The sequence below is a fragment of the Sceloporus occidentalis genome, unplaced genomic scaffold (assembly GCF_023333645.1).
Source record: "Sceloporus occidentalis isolate IW3139 unplaced genomic scaffold, rSceOcc1.0.p SCAF_201, whole genome shotgun sequence".
NCBI lineage: Eukaryota > Metazoa > Chordata > Lepidosauria > Squamata > Phrynosomatidae > Sceloporus > Sceloporus occidentalis.
The window spans coordinates 1,106,383-1,123,218 of record NW_028317181.1 but is presented as its reverse complement, the minus strand read 5'-3'; the positions used below and the strand labels follow the sequence as shown (position 1 = coordinate 1,123,218).

General features: G+C 46.9%; 3 protein-coding genes across 6 annotated transcripts in view; 2 read left to right on the top strand and 1 right to left on the bottom strand.

Moving 5' to 3' along the window:
* LOC149278128 (uncharacterized) overlaps window positions 1-7,677 on the top strand; it is a 42,996-nt gene extending 35,319 nt beyond the window's left edge. The window contains exons 2-3 of one of the 3 annotated variants that reach the window (XM_089502337.1): window positions 5,390-5,476; window positions 6,157-7,677. In XM_089502337.1, the coding sequence (XP_089358463.1) occupies window positions 6,225-7,622 (1,398 nt within the window). In that variant the 5' untranslated portion in view covers window positions 5,390-5,476; window positions 6,157-6,224 and the 3' untranslated portion in view covers window positions 7,623-7,677. Of the gene's footprint in view, window positions 1-5,389; window positions 5,477-6,153 lie in introns of all 3 variants that reach the window. The other 2 variants (XM_089502336.1, XM_089502338.1) reach the window with 2 other exon arrangements.
* Window positions 1-16,836, bottom strand: part of LOC149278109 (uncharacterized) — a 705,984-nt gene that overhangs the window by 142,726 nt on the left and 546,422 nt on the right. The window lies entirely within an intron of this gene.
* LOC149278127 (uncharacterized) overlaps window positions 1-16,836 on the top strand; it is a 74,861-nt gene that overhangs the window by 35,321 nt on the left and 22,704 nt on the right. The gene's annotated exons all lie outside the window — the stretch shown is intronic.

Sequence of the window (16,836 nt, the reverse complement as noted above, 5' to 3'; positions counted from 1 at the left end):
TTCCTAAATAGGTCAAGAGAGGTAGCCGAGTGGAGCTCTTCAGGAAGAGAGTTCCAGAGCTGCGGGGCCGAGATAGAAAACGCCCTCTGTGTAGTCGCAGCATATTTCGTGTCTTGAACCCTTAACAATTGCTTCCTGGTTGACGGTGCAGATTATATGGGGAGAGGCGGTCCTCCAAGTACCCTGGGCCCAAGCCATTTAGGGTTTTATAGGTAATAACCAACACCTTGTATTGCACCCGAAAGCGAATGGGCAGCCAATGCAGATCTTGTAGAACAGATGTTATATGGCTGGTCCTGGAGGATCCAGTGACCAGTCTAGCTGCCATGTTCTGCACTAATTGAAGCTTCCGGGTTTGGTACAAGGGTTGCCCTATGTAGAGCGCATTACAGAAATTCAACCGAGAGGTTACCAGAGCATGTACCACCGTTTCAAGGTCCCCCCGGCCCAGGAAGAGTCGCAGCTGGCATATCAGCCGAAGTGCTCCTGACTGTCGCATCCACCTGAGATGTAAGGTGGAGCGACGAGTCCAGAAGCACCCCCAGACTGCGAACAGAGTCCTTCAAGGGGAGCGTGACCCCATTCAGGACAGGTGGACAAATTTCCATCCCCGGGCCAGGGGAACCTATCACTAGTACTTCCGTTTTCTCTGGATTCAAGCTGAGGCTGCTTTCCCTCATCCAGCCCATTACCGACTCCAGATAGGCATTTAGAGGAGAGATGCCATCCCTAGTCACTGCATCAGTTGGAGACACAGAGAAATATATTTGGGTGTCATCAACGTACTGATAACACCACGCCCCGTGTCTCCGGACGATCTCTCCCAGCAGTTTCATGTAAATGTTGAATAGCATGGGGGACAGAATGGCTCCTTGAGGGACACCAGATGTAAGGCCCCCCTTATCGGAGCAGATGTCCCCCAGCTGCACCATCTGGAATCTACCCGAGAGGTAGGAACAGAACCACTGGAGCACAGTGCCCCCGATACCTAACTCCCTCAGGCGTTCCAGAAGGATACCATGGTCGATGGTATCCAAAGCCGCTGAGATGTCTAAGAGCACTAACAGGGACATGCTACCCCTGTCCATGCCCAGATGGAGATCATCGACCAGGGCAACCATGGCAGTCTCAACTCCATAGCCCGCTCGGAAGCCAGTTTGAAATGGGTCTAGAAAATCAGTATCATCCAAGACCGATTGAAGCTGAGGGCAATCGCCCTCTCGATCACCTTCCCCAAAAAAGGCAGCAGTGAAACAGGCCGATAATTATTATGAATCAGGGGGTCTAGGGAGGGCTTTTTTAACAGCGGTTTTACAATGGCCAATTTCAAGCTAGATGGAAATCGCCCTTTCCTAAAAAATGAATTAATTATGCGGTGTAACATAGCGGTTACGGCCGTCCCCCCCTGAGCTGCTAGCCAAGAGGGACAGGGATCGAGAGAGCAGGTTGTCTTCTTAACACTTCGAAGGATCTTGTCCACTTCCTCAGTACTCACAGACTCAAAATTATCTACTCTGGATCCTGAAGAAATACTGGCATTGAGATCAGCCCTTATCCGAGATGTTTTATCCACAAAGAAGTTGTTAAACTCGTCACAGCAGGCCTTGGATGGTTCCAAAATAGAGTTCAGGGAGGAGGGAAGCTGAGTAAGCTCCCTCACTACCCTGAACAGCTCTGCTGGACGTGGCTCCGCAGACGCAGTACGTGCAGCATAGAATGAATTCTTTGCTGCACTTATTGCCACTCCGTAGGCCTCCAAAAGAGTGTCCAGGAGTGCCTTGTCGGCTAAGCGCTGGTGTCTTCGCCAGTCGCGCTCTAGTCATCGCAGAACCCGCTTCCTTTCCCTGAGATCTTCCAAAAAGATTCTGCTTTTTGGAAGCAGGCCTGAGAGGACGCTTGGGAGCGATACTGTGTATAGCCCTGGAAAGGTCAGTATCCCAGATGTCAGTCAGGGCATCAACAGAATCACCGTCAGTTCCAACCATATACCCCTCTAGGGCTTCTTGGAACCTTTTGGGTTCCATCAGCCTTCGAGGGTGGACCATTCTAATAGGTCGGCCACCCCCGGGAGGGATCTGGGTAGAAGCCTTGATACTAGCCTCAACCAAGAAATGGTCCGTCCATGACAGGACAGAGATATTGGTAACCTCTGACCACAGAGACTCCATGTCCGTACAAAAGATGACGTCGAGTGTATTACCAGCTGAATGTATGGGCCCTGAGACCAATTGGGACAGGCCCATGGCAGTCATGGTAGCCATGAACTCCCGAGCCGCACCAGTTGGACTATGGCTGGCCTCGAAGGGGATGTTGAGGTCCCCCAGGACAAGAAGCCTAGGGGACTCCACACCAGCTCCAAGACCAGCTGTGTCAGCTTGGCCAGGGAGTCTGTTAGCGCACGGGGTGGCCGGTAAACCAACAGAATCCCTAAACTGTCTCTGGCCTTCAGGGTCAGGTAAATACATTCGATATGGACAGTTTGTCGGACATGGTTCCTGGTTAAAGAAAAGGTGTTCTTATGAATCAAGGCAACACCCCCCCCCCCCCGCGCACCTAACCTGGTCTGGTCCCAGATGCTGAGTTGGAACTCCGTAGGCAGCTTCTCTAGGTCGGTGCGCAGCTGCGCAATCCTAACACCCGAACCTAGAGAGCCACCTGGCCACAGCAAACACAGCAACAGTCCTTCGGAGGGCACACAAACGGGGGCGGGACGAGGAGTCCAGCAGGCTGGCTTTGTAGCGTGTCTCTGCCACTGACACGCCCCTCTCTCTGCCTTCCCCCAGCTGTTACCGGGCACTCCTCAGTCCTGGCTGGAAACGCTGAGTTGGAACTCCGTAGGCGGCTTCTCTAGGTCTTGCAAGGAGGGGTATCTCAGTCTTGTAGGCACACCTGTCTTACATTTTACACATTTATAAGACCTTTTCTGTCACAATATGTTATCTTAATTTTCTAGAAACTCCCATTACATGTATATTTTTCCAAGTAGACCACAAGTTGAACATGAGTCAACAGTGCGATGCGGCAGCTAAAAAGGCCAATGCAATTTTAGGTTGCATCAATAGAAGTATCATATCTAGATCAAGAGAAGTAATAGTGCCACTGTATTCTGCTCTGGTCAGGCCCAACCTGGAATATTGTGTCCAGTTCTGGGCACCACAATTCAAAAAGGACATTGAGAAACTGGAGCCATGTATCCAAAGGAGGGTGACTAAAATAGTGAAAGGTCTGGAAACCATGAAGCCCTATGAGGAACGACTCAGGGAGCTAGGGATGTTTAGCCTGGAGAAAAGAAGATTAAGAGGTGATATGATAGCCCTGTTTAAATATTTGAAGGGATGTCATATTGAGGAGGGAGCAAGCTTGTTTTCTGCTGCTCCAGAGACTAGGACCCGGAACAATGGATGCAAGCTCCAGGAAAAGAGATTCCACCTCAACATCAGGAGGAACTTGTGTTACAGTGTAAAGTGTCCCACTGTGCAATCCAGCTAGATGTTTCATCAGCTAGGCACAAGGTGCATGCAGGCACCAGGTTGTCCTTGAGGCTATGAGCATCAGCTGTGCTTGATCAGCCTTGTCCATCCCAGGTTAGATGCTCATGGTCAGACACACACACATCAAAGCATTTCCCAGTGTGCTGACTTTAACCCTCGACATTAAGGCCAAGGTAAATGCACTCAATGTGGACCCTATATTTGTGGACCAAGGCCACTCCTCCCTCACCCACGTCGCCTTAATGTCTGAGCCAAGATGGCAGAGCTATCATCACCCAGCCAGGTCTCCGTAAACCAAGCCAGGTCAGCCTTTCCATCCACCTGGAGATCATGAATTGCGTGTTGCAAAAATCAAGTCATGCACTGGTAACTTCAAGACTTTTTGCAACGCACTCTACATGGGGCTACCCTTATGCCTAGTCCAGAAACTCCAGTTGGTACAGAATATGGCAGCCAGGTTGGTTACAGGAACAGCAAGCAGTGGCCATATAACATCAATATTGAAGTCACTCCACCATTAGTTTCCGGGCACAGTACAAGGTATTGGTTATCACCTTTAAAGCCCTACATTGCTTGGGCCTAACCTATCTAAGGGATCACCTGCTTCCATATAATCCGCCCCATACCCTCAGGTCCTCTGGGAGGAATTTACTACATCCCTTAAAGACCAGGCTGACAGTGACCTCCCAGAGGCTATTTTCTGCAGCTGCTCCCAACTTATGGAATGGCCTGCTGGACGAGATCCGTCAAATTACCAATCTAGAGAGCTTCAAAAAAGCCATCAAGATGGATGTCTTCCGGAAGGCCTTCCGGAATAAAATACTCAGCCACAAAAAAACACTTCCCCATTTATCGAGCTCTGTCCATGGTTATTGTTTGGATTTTAAAATGTTAATTTTAGTCTTATACTGTTTAATCCTGTTTTAAGGGGGGTACTATGTATATACAGATATAGTTTAGCCTGTTGTACGCTGCTTTGATTGCTTGGCAAAAGGTGGGATAAAAATATGTATGTATTTATTTATTTATTTATTTATTTATTTATTTATTTATTTGAATTATATGAGTCTTGTTGTTGACTGACCTGGCATTGCACAAGAGCAGAGAAAGGTTCTGTGGTTGGTCTGGTATGATCTTAACGTCATCTTCTCCAGGCTAAACATACAAAGCAATTCTCTTAGTCTCTCCTCATAAGACATGGTTTCCAAACCCTTTCCCATTTTGGTTGCTTTCCTCAGGAAGACTCTCTGCTGAATAGTCCCTGGTACTAATGTCAGACTAACCGGGAGGTAATAGTTTGGGTCCTCTTTTGTTCTCCTTTTGGAAGATGGGGACAACGTTGACCCTCTTCCAATCTGATGGGACTTCTCCTGTTCTCCAGGAGTCATCAAAGATTATTGCCAATGGCTCTGAGATTACTTCTGCCAGTTCTTTCCATCTGCCCTCCTCCATTAATTCGCACACACATCCTGGGAACATCCAGCCCCAGCCATTGTCCCGACTGCCAAGATTTCCCCCGCTCCCATTTCATGTGTAGGAACTGGACTGGCAATGGGCACCATGCTCCCGAGGGAGTGGGAGGCAGGACACAACACACACATCTGTCTCCAGGATCTTTCCACTCAACATCTCCAGATGGTGTCTCCACCCGGCCTAATGGCAGGACCAGTCCTCTAACACCGTCCCTATTTCTTGGCATTTTCTTGGTGCCATGGAAGAAATCAGGGAGCGGACCAGTTCAGCCAGAGTATTAGGGAGGACTTTTGGGACACTGCATATAGAACATTTTAAATTTGCTGTTCACTACTTGATTCCCTGTATTGGGAGAAAGTCAGGATATAGGTCAATAAAATAATAACAACAATGCCTAGGTATTCTCTCTCTGTTTTCTTTGGCAGAATATTCCAAATCAGGTCTCATCTCCCGTCAGGAAGAAGGAGAAGACCTCTTTGACCAGGGCCCCACGGAAGGAGAAGGATCTGCAGGTACCTGTGTAGATGTTGGTCAAGAGATGTCCTCTCTGGGGATTAAGGGGGCAGTGGGTTTGGGGAAGGTCTCCGCTTGTTCTTAATTTTATTGAGAATAGTCCAAACAATTTAAGAATTATGAATGATTCTGGTGGGCTGCCCAAGAGAAAGACATGACGGTGAATATCATTCTTCATGCCGACATAAACATTTCCCATGCTCCATGCATTTGTTCGGTTTGTCCATGGCATTTAATTTAGTGTTATTCATATTTGTCCAATTGCCCTAAGCATGATGAAGTCTCTGGTCTTGGCCTTGGTCCACCTTTTCTTTTGTGCCTGACCAGGGGCTTCCTTTGACTTGGGATAGATAGAAAAGACTGGCAGTAGGAAGTTCGTTTTCCCATTTCAGCGAGTCTTCTTCCTCTACTCTTGCTACACCTGTTGAGTTTCCTTTGTTTCTCTTATGCTTCTGGAACTGGAAACTCCCAAGAAAAAAGAGAGATAGACCTCTGTGTCTACTGAATCTAAAGGGGAAATTGACCAGAATGGAGTTCATGATTTCTTGTCTGAAAGAGATTCATATTCTAAACAGAAGTAAATCATGTTAAAAGGAATAGGGAGACTATAAAATAAAGAAAGTAATTCAGATTGATTCTGTGCTTGTTTCCTAATTGTTTCTCCTTTATCCTGAAGCAGGTAATGAGCAGCAGAGTAAGAACTATGAGGAGCCACCTGCGACGTCAGTGGAAATTGTGGGGCCTTACATGGAAAAAGAGGAATTTGTAAATGAAAAGCAACTGAGAAGAAAAAGGGGAAACGAAAGGAAAAATGAGAAGAACAGCTCCTCTGCTTCTCAGGATGCTGAATTTTCTGAAGATCTGACTTCAGGCTCAGATCAAGGAGAGTGTCCTGTCTGTGGGAGAATATGCAAATGTAAATCACAATTAAACACACACTTCAGCATTCCCATGGGAGAGAGACCATATAAATGCATGGAATGTGGGAAGAGCTTCAGTCAGAGAGGAAGTCTACATTCGCATCAAAGAATCCACACAGGAGAAAGACCATATAAATGCATGGAATGCGGCCTGAGCTTCACTCACAGTGGAAGTCTACGTTTACATCAAAAATCCGACACAGGGGAAAGACCATATAAATGCATGGAATGTGGGAACAGCTTCAGTCAGAGTGGATATCTAAGTACACATCAAAGAACCCACACAGGGGAGAAACCATATAAATGCATAGAATGCGGACTGACCTTGAGTCAGAGCGGATATCTACGTTTACATCAAAGAACCCACACAGGAGAAAGACCATGTAAATGCATGGAGTGTGGAAAGAGCTTCAGTCAGGGTAGAAGTCTACATTCACATCAAAGAACCCACAGAGGAGAGAAACCATATAAATGCATGGAATGTGGAAAGAGCTTCAGTCAGAGTGGAAAACTACGTTCCCATCAAAGAACCCACACTGGAGAACGACCATATAAATGCATGGAATGTGGAAAGAGCTTCAGTGACAGTGGAAATCTACGCTCACATCAAAGAACCCACTCAGGTGAAAGACCATATAAATGCATGGAATGTGGAAAGAGCTTCACTGAAAGTGGAAAACTACATTTACATCAAGGAACCCACTCAGGTGAAAGAGTATATAAATGCAAAGAATGTGGAAAGAGCTTCAGTCGCAGTGGAACTCTACGTTTACATCAAAGAACTCACACAGGGGAAAGGCCATATAAATGCATGGAATGTGGAAAGAGCTTCAGTGAGAGTGGAAATCAACGTTCACATCAGAGAATGCACACAGCAGAAAGACCATATAAATGCCTGGAATGTGGGAAGAGCTTCAGCCGGAGTGATTGTCTACGTTCACATCAAAGAACCCACAGAGGAGAGAAACCATATAAATGCATGGAATGTGGAAAGAGCTTCAGTCAGAGTGGAAAACTACGTTCCCATCAAAGAACCCACACTGGAGAACGACCATATAAATGCATGGAATGTGGAAAGAGCTTCAGTCGGAGTGATGGTCTACTTTCACATCAAAGAACCCACACAGGGGAGAAACCATATAAATGCGTGGAATGCATGAAGAGCTTCAGTCGGAGTAATAATCTACGTTCACATCAAAGAATCCACATGGAGAAAACTAGCTAAATGTATGAAATGCAGAAAGAGCCTTTTTGAAAAAGAATGAAAAATTAGAAAATGAAGTTTTTATAATAATAATAATAAATTTTATTTATATACTGCCCTGTGGCGAACCAATTCGGGCGGTTTACAACATTAAAATAACATACAGCATAAAAACAATATATTTCCCTCCCCCTTAAAAAGTTATTAAACTGCATATCTAATTTAAAACCACAATAACTAGTTAGAACAACAATTAATTTGATTTAATTTGTTTTATTTATATACCGCTATTCCAAAGATCATAGCGGTGAACAGCAAGTAAGCTAATTAGCAAGTAAGCTAATTTGCCCCCAACAGTCTGGGTACTCATTTTAGCGACCTCCTCGGAAGGATGCAAGCCTGAGTCGAGCTTGGGCCCTTTTGCTGGTCTTGAACTCGCAACCTTGTGGTTTTGAGTGAATGGCTGCAGTACAGGCATTTAACCACTGCGCCACCAGGGCTCCCTGGTGTTAATAAATTAAACAAAATAATACCAACCGATAAACCACTGCAACGTCAGTTCTAAAGAAAAGAAAAGAAAAGAAAAGGGGGCTTTGGAGACATTACTGAGGAGGGGGGAGATCCTGAGGCCGGGATATTTCAGTCTGGGAAGGCCTTCCCTAAGAGATCCGTCTTGACAGCCTTTTTGAAGCTGTCCAAAGATGTTAATTGACGGATCTCGTCCGGCAGGTCATTCCAGAGCCTGGGGGCGACAGCAGAAAAAGCCCTCCGGGAGGTCGCCGCAAGCCTTGGTTTTTGAGGGTGCAACAAGTTCCTCCCAGAGGAGCGGAGGGCGTGGGGAGGATTGTATGGGAAGAGGCGGTCTCTGAGATAGCTTGGACCCAAGCCGTTTAGGGCTTTAAAGGTAATAACCAACACCTTGTACTGGGCCCGGAAACCAATAGGCAGCCAGTGGAGGGACTTCAGAACCGGAGCGATGTGGTCCCTTCTAGATGTTCCTGACACAAGCCTAGCTGCCATGTTTTGAGCCAGCTGTAGTTTCCGAACCAGGCACAAGGGTAGCCCCATGTAGAGCGCATTACAGAAATCAAGGCGTGAGGTTACCAGCGCGTGCACAACCGTCTCGAGATCCCTTACTTCCAGAAAAGGGCACAGCTGGCTTATCAGCCGAAGCTGCTAACAGGCGCTCCTGACTGTCTCATTCACCTGATTTGTCATCAGGAGCAACGAGTCAAGGAGCACCCCCAGACTGCGAACACAGTCACTGGAGGAGAGTGTGACCCCGTCCAGGACTGGAGGTTGTAACCCAATTCTTGGTTTCAAGGCCGCTACCGTGAGCACCTCCGTCTTGTTCTGATTCAGCTTCAATCTGTTTTTCCTCATCCAGCCCATTACCGCCTGAAGACATTCATTGAGAGAAGAGATGCCATTAGAATTCAAGGCCGACGAACGAGACACGGAGAAATAGATTTGGGTGTCATCAGTGTACTGATAGCACCCAGCACCATAACTCCGTATGATCTCACCCAGCGGCTTCATATAGATGTTAAACAACATTGGGGACAAAATAGCTCCCTGAGGGACCCCACAAAGGAGCTCCCTCTTTCTGGAGCTACTGTCCCCGAGCAGCACCCTCTGGGACCTGCCTGAGATGAAGGACCAGAACCACTGCAATGCAGTGCCTCCGATACCTAATTCCCCCAAGCGGTCCAGGAGGATGCCGTGATCTATCGTATCGAAGGCCGCTGAGAGGTCTAAGAGCACCAACTGGGTCACACTACCCCTGTCGATGCTCAGACGCAGATCGTCAGTCAAGGCAACCATGGCAGTCTCAACCCCAAAGCCTGTCCTGAAGCCGGTTTGAAATGGGTCTAGATAATTGGTTTCATCCAAGACAGCTTGGAGCTGAAGAGCAACCGCCCTCTCGATTACCTTGCTCAAGAATGGTAGAAAAGAGACTTGTTCATATCCAGGGGGTCCAGGGAAGGTTTTTTCAGAAGCGGCCTAACAGCATCTTCCTTCAGATAAGATGGAGTATGTCCTTCCCTGAAGGACACATTGATGATATCCGTAAGGAACTTCCTCAATGCATCCCCCCCCTGGACGACCAGCCATGATGGGCAAGGTTCGAGAGGGCAGGTTGTTTTCCTCACCTTACCAAGCAGCTTGTCCACATCCTCGGTACTCACCGATTGGAGCTGATCCAGCATAACTTCATCGACTGAGACGGTGGACACCTCGCCTGTAGATTCTGTTGCAACAGTGGCGTCTAAGTCGGCTCTTATCTGAGAGATTTTATCTGCGAAGAAGTTGTTAAACGCGTCACGGCAGGCCGTCGTCGGGTTAAGCAAGGGATTTGGCGCAGGAGGTACCTGCGTCATTTCCCTCACCACCTTAAACAGCTCTGCTGGACGGGACTCTGCAGATGCAATACGTGCAGAGAGAAAGCTCTCTTTGCTGCACGCATTGCCTCCCAATAGGAACAAAGAAAGTTCCTATGGTGAGTTCTGTCAGATAGGAGTCGAGTCTTACGCCACCTACGCTCTAGTCGTTGTCTGAACAGCTTCATTATCCTAAGCTCTGGTGTATACCATGGCCTACGATTTGAAGCGGATTGGAAAGGACGCTTGGGAGCGATCGTGTCGCTAGCCCTGGTAAGATCGGTGTTCCAGGTATCAACCAGAGCATTGACAGGGTCACCGGCATTCCTAACCATTAAACCCTCCAAGGCTCTCTGGAATCCTATTGGTTCCATTAGTCTTCGAGGGCGGACCATTCGAATGGGTCCACCACCCCCGGTGGGGCAGATATTGGCTCTCAGTGCCGTCTTGACCAGGAAATGATCCATCCATGACAATGTGGAGGTACTTAACACCTCCGCCCACGGATATTCCTGTTCCGTACTAAAGACCGCATCGAGTGTATGACCTACACAATGTGTGGGCCCAATGACCAGTTGGGATAGGCCCATGTTTGTCATGGTCTCCAATGGCTGTCATATTATCAATTAAGGGAAAGAGAGAAGGTATGAAGAACATTATGAAGAGGGGGCAATCATAATGTAACTTTTTATGCATAGGTACATTTGATAGGCAAAATGTACAAATTGCTACTTTGACAATGAATAAGAGCAAGTTAAAGAATATATAATTAATTGGACAAAATTCATTGGGACATAACATTTGAATAGATCAATGGCAAAAGATACAAAGAAAACCTGTACAAAACTATGTATAAATGTATATTGCCCCAGAGAAATTGGGTAAAATGTATATATATAGCATGAATGCCCCAACGTGGGCTTCCCATCCACAGATTTAAGCATCTGCGGATGGCAAATCCCATTAGTTTCAGTGGCTTCCCTCATGCATGCCCCTATTTCATACCAGTGGAATTGAGGTACTGCGTTTTTTCCATCTGCAGGGCATAAGGCTCCTTCATACCCCAATCAAGATAGTTGGCACCTTAAGTCAAGATAGTACAGTGCGCCCACGCCATACCCAGGTACACTATATGCAGCTTTCAGCTTACACTGAAGCCACGCTGCAATACAATGTGTGCTGCCACGCCTGAGTGGTAAAGGGAGACTCCGACTATTCTGATATATATCTTGGCAGTCATCCTCTGCCGAAAACTTCAGGACCAACCAATTTCTTAACTTTCTTGCTGACCCTTTCATTGTCCAGAAGACGGAAGAGAGAAGAAGGGGGCCGGCTGTTTTAGGTCTGATCCTAAGCAACTGGGAGGATTGACCTGGTCAGTGAGGCAGAATATAGCAATAGCAAGTACATTTCTATGTCCCTTGACCATGAACTCAGCGCTCCCTAAGCAGTTATACACTGAGTAAGCTAATAGTGAACTAGGTGGAAATGAGGGCACCCTTCAGTGGAAGTAGAAATGTCTTATACTATGGGAAGGAGAAGCCAAGTGTAGCCAGACACACATGCTACACTTTTAAGAAAGCCGGTTTCTGTAAATGTATGGAAATAGGAATACATAATTCTATGACAAAGATACTGAAAGAGAAGGGAGTTCAGGGTGGATAGGAGTTCTTTAAAACTGAGATTAGACTAAAGGCACAAACTAAAGAAGGTAACTGTCTCAAGGAACCAGGATGGCTGACTAAAGAAACTCCAACTGAGATAGGTTTTCAATGGAAGATGTATCAGAAATGGAAAAACGGCAATCACCAGAGAGGAATTCAGGCCTATGGCTAGTCTATGTAAGGGGAAGGTAAGCAAAGCTAAAGCCCAAAATGAAGTTAGGCTTGACAGACAGATTAAAAACAATAAAAGGGGCTCTTTTTAAAAAAAAGTTATCTCCATTGAGCCAATATGGAGAAAACAGCTTAGTTTACACTGAATTTTTTTTTTTTTTGCATGAACATGTGAGTAAATCTTTATATCTGCAGAGATATAAAGATATATACAAAAATTGCTATACGCTGAGATAGGGATAGAAAATGATATTTCTTTGCTTGCTAAATCTGTCTGGTGTTGAAGCTGGGTAACATTTAGAAAGAGAAGTGAAAGCTGTTCTCAAAGCAGGAAGGAGAAATAAACTCCTTGATAAAAACTGACTTTCTCTTGTGTATAAATTATGTATTAATATGGAAAAGATGATTAAACTCACTGGGGAAAGAAGAACCCACAGATATGCAGCAGAGGAAGGACACTACTAGTGGGCAAGAGCCAAGGCTATAGCAGAATAGGGGTGCATTTACACTGTGGAAATAATGCAATTTGACACCCCTTTAGCTGCCATAGCTGAAGGCTAGGGAATTCTGGGAGTTGTAGCTTTCTGAGATATGTTGTCTTCACTGCAATGTCAAAAATGTGTATGAGGGAATCCAGAGTGTCCCTATCCGTCCATTGGTCTCCCACATAAATATATCTATCAATGGGCCCGAGAGGAATTTTTAATTGGAATTTGTGAGGGAAGGGAAGCTGGTGGCTTTCATTTTGTCTTCCTCTGATTGAGGCGAAAAGAAGGAAAAGTGAAGGAGGAGGAAGAAAAATGGAAGAAGTCTCCAAAATGGCAGGAAAGGCAACCTCCTCAGCCTTCTCCCCCTTAATAACTAAAAATATAATGTCATAATATAAGCTAGTTATTTAGTGGCTTCTTCTTCTTTCTTGGATGAAAAGATTTGCCTGAGGGTTAGACATTATCTATTATTTTTAGGGATCAAAAATCCTAACACTTGAGGGGACCGAGATGGGGAAATGGTGGCTTTTCTGGGAGCTGTCCCTGGGCAAAAGTAAATTTCTCCCATCTCTGGCTATAGTTTGAGTCTCCTTTGCTTCCCCCTTTCGCTTCAGCCCTGGGTTCAAGAGGATGAAATGGTGCTTTTCTGTGTCCCTGAGAAGAAATAAAAACTCTAAACAAATGAGACTGATTCCTTCTCCCTGAAAAGAGAAAGAGAAGAGAAGCCTAGGGAGCCATTTTGCCTCAGGCGCTCATGGAGGATGCCAAAGGAGATGGGCCAATAATGACAATAATAATAACAAATGGGTGCTGTTGTTATTATTGACCCAAATCCTTTGGCCTCCTTCATGAAGCACCTGAGGTAAAACAGCTCCTAGGCCTAGGGTTGCCATATCCCGCCGGGGGGCGGGACAATCCCGGTCTGGGCGGTGCCAACCCGGTCCCGGTCCGGTTTGGTGCCCAAACGGGACGGCCCCGCCCACCGCGGCCACCTCAGCCCCCGCGGCGGCTCCAAGGCCTTGCTGAGGCCTGGGAAGGCTCTCCGCAGTTGGAGCTCCGGCCGCGGAGACGCTCCCTCCTGGGCCCCAGCGAGGCCTTCGAGGCGGCTCCGTGATTGGAGCTCCGGCCGCGGGGTCCTCCAAGGCCTGTGCGAGGCCAGGGAGGAGGAGGAGGCTGCTTCCCACCGCGGCAATCGCCGCGATGAGGAGCGGCCCCTGCCTCTTTCCCGGCCTGGGAGCAGGCCTAGGCTTCCTCCCAGGCCGGGAGGAGGAGGAGGACGCTTCCCTCCGCGGCGATCGCCGCGATGAGGAACAGCCTCTGCCTCTTTCCCGGCCTGGGAGCAGGCCTAGGCTTCCTCCCAGGCCGGGAGGAGGAGGAGGAGAAGGACAAGGTTTAAAAATCTAGGACTTTTTTTTAAATTTCCTAGCCAGGAAATTTTTTTAAAAAATGTCCTACATTTTCAAACCTTGTCCTACATTTGTCCCGGTTTGGAGGTCCTCCATTATGGCAACCCTACCTAGGCCTCTCTCCCTCTCTCCCTCTTCAGGGAGGAGGAATCGGTCTCATTTGTTTAGAGTTTTTATTTTATGAGTGGATTTGGGAAGAAATTGATGTTTCTGGGAACTCAGCTGAGGAACAGACAAGAGGAAACCCTGAGTCCTTGGTTGGGCTTCCTGTCTATGCGGCTGTAGCGCTTTCATCCCACTTTAACTGCCTCAGAGGTTCCCCCAGAGGGACTATTGCGCACACTGTTGCCAATTTCGTGACTTTCACACGGAAATCGGGATTTTTGAGTGCTTTCCGTTTGATTTCCGTGTCTGGCTCCATTCCGTGGAGATTCAGGGACTTTTGCACATTTCAGCTCCAGCCCTGACTCTGAGAGCGAGATACAGAGCAACCGATCCTATTTGGAGTCACACTAACGGTTTTAGCCAATCAGAGGGAGGAGAGTGGTCGCCCCCGCCCTCAGGAAAAGCTCAGCCAGGATGGATGCTGCGGGAGACAAGGCACTTATACACACACACACATATACACAGCGCACACACATATATACATATACATATATACAAGCACAAACACACACAGATATATATATATATATATACACACACACACAGACACACACTCATATATATATATATATATATATATACACACATAAATGTCACAACAAACTACAATTCCCAGGATTCCCTGGTTTGAGAAGTGTCCCCGACTGATGCAGTGACTAGGGATGGCATCTCTCCTCTAAATGCCTGCTTGGAGTCGGTAATGGGCTGGATGAGGGAAAGCAGCCTCAGTCTGAATCCAGAGAAAACGGAAGTACTAGTGATAGGTTCTCCAGGCCCAGGGATGGAAATTTGTCCACCTGTCCTGAATGGGGTCACGCTCCCCTTGAAGGACTCAGTTCGCAGTCTGGGGGTGCTTCTGGACTCGTCGCTCCACCTGACTTCTCAGGTGGATGCGACGGTCAGGAGCACCTGTTACCAGCTTCAGCTGATAGGCCAGCTGCGACCCTACCTAGGCCAGAGGGACCTTGAAACGGTGGTACATGCTCTGGTAACCTCTCGGTTGGATTTCTGTAATGTGCTCTACATGGGGCAACCCTTGTACCAAACTCAGAAGCTTCAATTAGTACAGAATATGGCAGCAAGGCTGGTTACTGGTTGTTCCAGGGCTAACCATATAACACCTATTCTGCAAGATCTACACTGGCTGCCAGTTTGCTTCCGAGCACAATACAAGGTGTTGGTTATTACCTATAAAGCCCTAAATGGCTTGGGCCCAGGGTACTTGGAGGACCGCCTCTCCCCGTACAATCCGCCCCACACACTCAGATCGGCTGGGAAGCATTTGTTGAGTGTCTTGAAGACGAGATATACATCGACCTCACAAAGGGCATTCTCCATCTCAGCCCCGCAGATTTGGAACACGCTCCCCGACGAGCTTTCCGCCATGTATCCTGATAGTGTTTCCCCTCGATATGCACATGGTTTCATCCAGCTAGTTTGCATTGGGTTTTAATAGTTGTATGGTTATAATAGTTTTTAATTGCAATTTTAGTAGCTTTATCATTTGATTATGATAGTAATATGTTACTTTTATTTTGAATTGGTTTGTTTTGTTTCTGTTGTACACCGCTTTGATCTAATTTTGGAAAAGAGGTTTATAAATAAACTATTATTCTTATTATATTATTATAATTGCCTCCATGCTTCCAGATCACAGCCCCAGAGAAAGAGTCTACAACAGTATATCAGTGTTGCCAATTTAAGTCCACTTCCTCAGCTGCATTTGGATTTAATAGTGATAATAATAATGGTGATGATGATAGAGAGATCTTGTAGCACCTTTGAGACTGACTGACTGAAAGAAAAGTTGGCAGCATGAGCTTTCCTAGACTGAAGCGTACTTCCTCAGATGCATGGGAATTGTAGTCTATTGTGGCACCAGAGCTTTCTCACAAAACTACAATTCCCAGGGTTCCCTAGCACTGAGCCAGGACAGTTAAAGGAGTGTCAAACTGGATTGTTTCAGCAGTGCAGTTGCAGCCCAACATGTTTGTATTTGGCACAAAGCTTCCTGGACCCCCTTCATGCAAAAATAAATAGCTTAAAAGTATTAGAAGGTCTGAAAGATTCTTTGTTTGGTTCAATAGTAATTTTGAGAGTTGAAATAAGTTACAATTATTTTTTATTCAATTAGAGTTATGTTTATTTGCAAAAGATCCGCCATTTTAACATTACGGGACTTTCCAGGGCTTTTGACTTGATATTCTGGGTAATATGGGGGGCATTCTGTGGATTTGGTAAAACATGCCAGGAAATATCTTTGAGGCTCGTTGGCGACACCGATTGCACATATCTGTCCACACAGATAGAGAAACGCTTGTACAGTGCGTAAAGAAAGGCCCTGCTTTGAGGGTTTTCTCACATGAAAGGAAACGCTTTATTCTTCTTGCACTACAACTCCCATAATCCCCGGGGGAAGTGTGGCATGCTTGCCATGGGGGATTTTGGGAGATGTAGTACACGAAGTGTTCACTGCGGCCCAAAAACTCTGCCCCTCTCTCTTATATATACTTTTGGCTTTCCCATTGAAAGGCAGTGTGTCTCTCCATCCTTTGCCTCTCTTAGGCCTTACAGCCTCCTCCCTCCTTGTTTCCACAATTCCACTGCTCTGCCATAGAGATGCTTTGATTTGGATTTCCTGCATGGCCGAATGGGGTTGGACTGGATGGCCCTGGCCTAGTGGTCTCTTCCAACTCTATGATTCTATGACTTCCGCCGCTCCCCTCTCTATGGTAGACCGCCATTTTGGGACCGGAAGTGGGGAGTCCTTTTTAGGCAGCCTGGGCCCTGGCTCCGCCCTTCGTTGGGAGGGGCACTTCCGGTGGAGGGTCCAAGGAGGGTGAGAGGGAGGGAAGGAGGGAGAGGGGCTGCTCCTCGCTTTGGGGGAATTCGGGCGGGTGGGCTGTGCGGACCCCCCCCCAAAGAAAAGGATTGGGGCATTTGGGGAGGCCTCTTTCCCT